Below are 4,819 nucleotides of genomic sequence, written 5' to 3'. Positions count from 1 at the left end.
GTGTATTCATCAATTAATCATATATGTTTATTATTTTGTATTTTCTTATGTAATAAGTACATTTATGTTTTTCTCCATATTTTCATATTATTGTAATGTTGAACAAATTGTTTTTCTGAATTTGTAATTTAAAATCTTGAATGTAATATCATATAAATATTTTTTCTCATTGTTTTATATAAGTAAACCTAGATAAATTTGTCCTTCAGCATATGTCAGTTATTATTGACAATTATCGAAGTATATGCCAGTGAGGGCACTAGAATATTGGGGAGAAATAACTTTTAGGAGGTGATAAAAGACTGCCACAAGACAGGTGTGGTGTAGCAAGCCTGCAATCACACTGCCTCAGGAGGCTAAGGCAGGAGGATCAGAGGTTCCAAGACAACATTAGTAATGGAGCAAGGCCTGAAGCCACTTAGCAAGTCTCCATTCTAAGTAAAACACACACAAAAAAGGACTGAGAATGATACCTTAAGTTCAATCTTTGGTTAAAAAAAGAATAAGAATGAAAATGATGATGATGATGATGATTATGATGATATAATAATAATAATAATAATCAGAGAGAACATACACTGCCATAAAGTTTTAGTGAACAAGTATAGACAGATGTACTTTAAGAAGTACAGTAAACTGGGGGAAATTTAAGAGTTGACCCAAGTCAGAAATTTAGGCAAAAATATTATGGTTCACCATGTCATAATTTTGAGGCATGACACATTAGCATAGATGTCACAGAAGTAACATGTATAGGAGGTAAAACATCAGAGCTGACCTGCAACTCATGCTCCAGGCTTTGTTCCCCACACTAGTCACTCATGGACATAATCAAAGACTGGCAGCTGCCACTGCCACGGAAGCACTGGGTGCTCTTCCTGGTGGATGTATATGACTGTTGGGACACAGGGTGTGGTAAACATGGCCCTCTATGTATTCATGGACAAGGAATTACTGTTCTCATGTTCCAAATAGATTGGTTATAACTTCTATAGGATTTAATTATTGCATATATTCAAAGTAGTTAAATTGATACAGTTATGTACCATGGTGCTCAGTAATTTGCTTGATGTTTCTCTGAATAAGAGCATATTATGTGAGTGTAAGTTTACTTCAGATTTGATTGGTAAATATTTCCTCTGAGACAGTACTTGATACAGTACTTTAATGCATTTTTCCACAAATGATTTCAACAAATATATTAAATTATATTTACTCATTAAAAGACACATTGATTAAATTACACATTTTATAAAGGATTCATGGAATAATAGGTAAATGAAAAATCAATTAATAAAGAAATCTCATATTCAAATAAAGTGACATTAGAGTAGGCAGTTTAACTTGTGTCACCCAGATATGAAGAGCATTTGGCCTAATCTTGAACTTACCTCAGAGAAATTAGGATGATGCTGAAAGACAGCTTTATCATTTCGCTGAGAACAATTGTCTAACCATTACTCTCCTCACAGCGTCCTTTACCTGCTTGTTCCTGAGACTGTAGATGAGAGGATTCAGGAATGGAGGAACCATGGTGTAAAAGGCAGAAAGAACCAGGTCCTGGAGGGTGTCAGAGGTTGCTGAGGACCTCAGGTACACAGCTGTGCCAGAACTGAAGAACAAGGAAAACACGAGGATGTGAGGGATGCAGGTGGAGAAGGCCTTCCCTGGGGCTCTGGTGGGAAATTTCAGCACGGCAGAAAATATGCGAATGTATGACACAGCAATAAAAAGGAAGCAGCCACCACAAACAACCACAGCAGAGAAAAGAAGGAGGACCATGTTGCTGGTGGTGTCAGAGCAAGAGAGCCTCAGCAGAGAGGGGACATCACAGAAGAACTGGTGGACAACGTTTGATTGGCAGAAGGACAGCCGGAATGTATTCCCAGTGTGCATACATGCATACAGCAGACCACTGAGCAGGGAAGCTAGAGTCATGCGGACACAAAACTGGGCGTCCATGATGAGGGGGTACTGGAGTGGCTGGCAGATGGCCACATAGCGGTCCCAGGCCATGATGGTGAGAAACAGATATTCAACACATGCGCAGAAAATGACCAAGAAGATCTGGGTTGCACAGCCAGCCACTGAAATGACCCAGTTGCCAGTGAGAGAGTTGACACAGGCATTGGGGACAGTGATGGAAATGTAGCACGTGTCCAAGATGGACAGGTTCCTGAGGAAGAAGTACATGGGTGTGTGCAGGTTCTGGTCAGCAGTGGTGACAGTGATGATGAGAAGGTTACCTAACAAGGTCCCCAGGTAGGTCATCAAAAATATTGTGAAATAGAGGAAACTCAGATTCCAGCCATCAGGATAGCCCAGGAGGAGAAATTCAGTTACCATGGTAGCATTGGCCATTTACTGGAAATTATGGTTGTCTGAGAAGATAAAGAGAGAAGATGGAGGAACGGAAAAGCATGAATAATACAATTATAATGAATAATACAATAATATTCATGTCCAGAGTGTTTTCCTATATTTTGTAGTAGCTTTTCCTGGAGAGGAAGGTAACTCTTGGTTTTCTGATATGTTTACTCATTTCTGAGCAGAGTGCACCTCCAAGTGCAGGTGTGGAGGTCTGCAGCCCAGGGTCTGGGTGTGACCTGCAGGGCTTGTCCTCAGCTCCCCATCAGGCCTTCCCTGACCTCCTGAGACTCCATGCAGAGCACTTCTTGGGTTGCCCAACTCCTCTCCTGCATGGCCATCTGTGTGACCATGTGTTATTTAATGTTCTCTTTAATAAATTAGTTGCTTTCATTCTCTTCCATAAACACATTTCTAACATTATTTTGCCATTTTATCAATTTTTAACAATTCAAATCATGAATAACTATTCAAATTATAATTATTTTTTAACATTTCTACATTGGAACATGACCATAACATTGAAGTACTTAACACCAGGAACATGAAAAACATTTACTCACGGAAAACCATCTCAAGAATTCAAACTTTCCCCTCAGGCTCACTGGACCATTTTGTGGAAAACTGGGGTGACCTGACTGACCTTGTACTCTCCTGCTGTTCCCACTCTCCCTGCTGCTTCCCCAGGACATGGACAGGGCTGTCTCACAGCCTCATGCCTTCAGACAAGGACCTGTCCCAGCTCCCACTGGGGCTCTCTTTTCTTTGTCAACACATCAGTGTGATGTCTTTAAAGTCTCCTGGTTCCAGCCCAGCCTACATTCTCCTAAACTTCCATTTTTTACCTTAATATGTTTTTACTCTGTGTTCAGTACCATGAAGCTGAAGATTTCTTTTCCTATATAATAGTTTGCTTACTTCTTCTTAACACCTTCCATTATATTCCTTTCTTCTCAAAGACATCATAATTGTACACAATTATACTGACTACATTTCCTAAAGGAAGTTTTTGCTCGTAGTTAAAACACTTCTTCAGTAGCTCCAACAGTTCAATATTGAGTCTCCTACATTGTAATTTCCTCTGACCTCTGAAAACCTGGGTTCTCCTCAGCAACTTGCCAGTTTAACTACACTCACTCTTAGAAAAGCCATCTTCCTGTTGAGCCTGCTTGGGCTCCACTGGTAATAAATGTGTCCCCAAGGTTAAAGGGTTGGTGTGCGGACACAGGTAGGTTGGTGTTAATTTCACAGTGGGGGTGAATTTCCAGTGGTCCCACTCAGTCTACCTGCAATCTGTTTCTCCCCGGCCTGATTCCTCCCTGACACAAACCTGAAGCTCACACCTGAGTGACATCCTTGTTCACAGCATGCTCCTTGGACTTTGGGACTCAGCCTCTTTTCTACTTGACATGCTGATTTGATTTTCTCCATGACTATGTATTGGGCTAGAAAGGAGACTCAAATGATGATTTTTCTCTGGGAACTCTGTACAATTTAAATTTTTCCCACTTTTACGTAATGTTAGAAACAGTGCATCATACTACCCTTCACTAAATAAGTATGTATTCATCAGTCAAAACACTAGTACAAATTCCTTGACTTTGAACATTGTATCATTCACATTTTTCTCCTTTTAGTGGCAAGTGGATGACTTCCTGCCCAGTGGTTAGTGAACTAATTCCTGGTGACTTTGTTCACTGACTACTCACCTTCACTGGCTTTCTGTACTCTACTTATTCATAGATAATGAGATTTCAAGCAGGCTCTGCCCCCTCCACACTGATGTAGCACATACAGTGCAGGATGCTGTGAGGTCATGCAAGCCCAGGGGCCTGTGCACTTGCAAAGTCAGCTCTCTTTAAAGCAGTAATTTGTCAACCAGTGTTTACCAATGATAAAAATATGGCTACAGGTGTTTTAGATGCTGAAGTTTTGGAAAGAAGAAAGGTATTGGTATTTTTAAATAATTTCATTATCATGAGAGAAGTAATACAATGATACAAAGTGTAAGAAAGTAAATAAATTTGACTACTTCAGAAGATGTTTGGTGATGAGACAAATCCATATTGAAAACCTTGCAGGTTTTCACCCTTCTATACTGACTTCTGAGCACTCCAAGGGTCCTTGCCAACCACCCCTAGACATTTGTGCCAAATATAAAACAGACAATTCAATATTTATTTGGGATATGGAAGCTAGCACAGAACTATAGAGACATTTTCTTTGTTTCTAGTTTTTGCTACTAAAACATGTACTGTTTTTGTTTCTCCAAAGGAACTTAGTAAATTCTCCATTTTGAATTGTATGAGCTTAATTGATGCTCTTCTTTGCTTATGTGATTCAACTCCAACTTGAAAAATTCTTCTCTAAATTTGACTTACTGTTTTCCTGGATGAGTCTCCTAGGAAAATTCAGATTATGGATGTGATACAATAAATATGTGAATCACCAC

At 39.6% G+C, this 4,819-nt stretch overlaps 1 protein-coding gene across 1 annotated transcript; it reads right to left on the bottom strand.

Moving 5' to 3' along the window:
• Window positions 1-1,428: 1,428 nt before the first annotated feature.
• Window positions 1,429-2,361, bottom strand: LOC308648951 (olfactory receptor 14C36-like; the record flags this gene model as incomplete). Its single annotated transcript, XM_081294178.1, has 1 exon — window positions 1,429-2,361. One exon carries the CDS (start codon window positions 2,359-2,361, stop codon window positions 1,429-1,431), a length of 933 nt encoding a protein of 310 aa, XP_081150304.1.
• Between the last annotated feature and the right edge of the window lie 2,458 nt (window positions 2,362-4,819).

This window comes from Spermophilus citellus, assembly GCF_964194105.1.
Source record: "Spermophilus citellus genome assembly, chromosome: 1".
Taxonomy (NCBI): Eukaryota; Metazoa; Chordata; class Mammalia; order Rodentia; family Sciuridae; genus Spermophilus; species Spermophilus citellus.
Note: the sequence above shows the minus strand (reverse complement) of the source record. Positions and strands in the feature narration are given on the sequence as shown.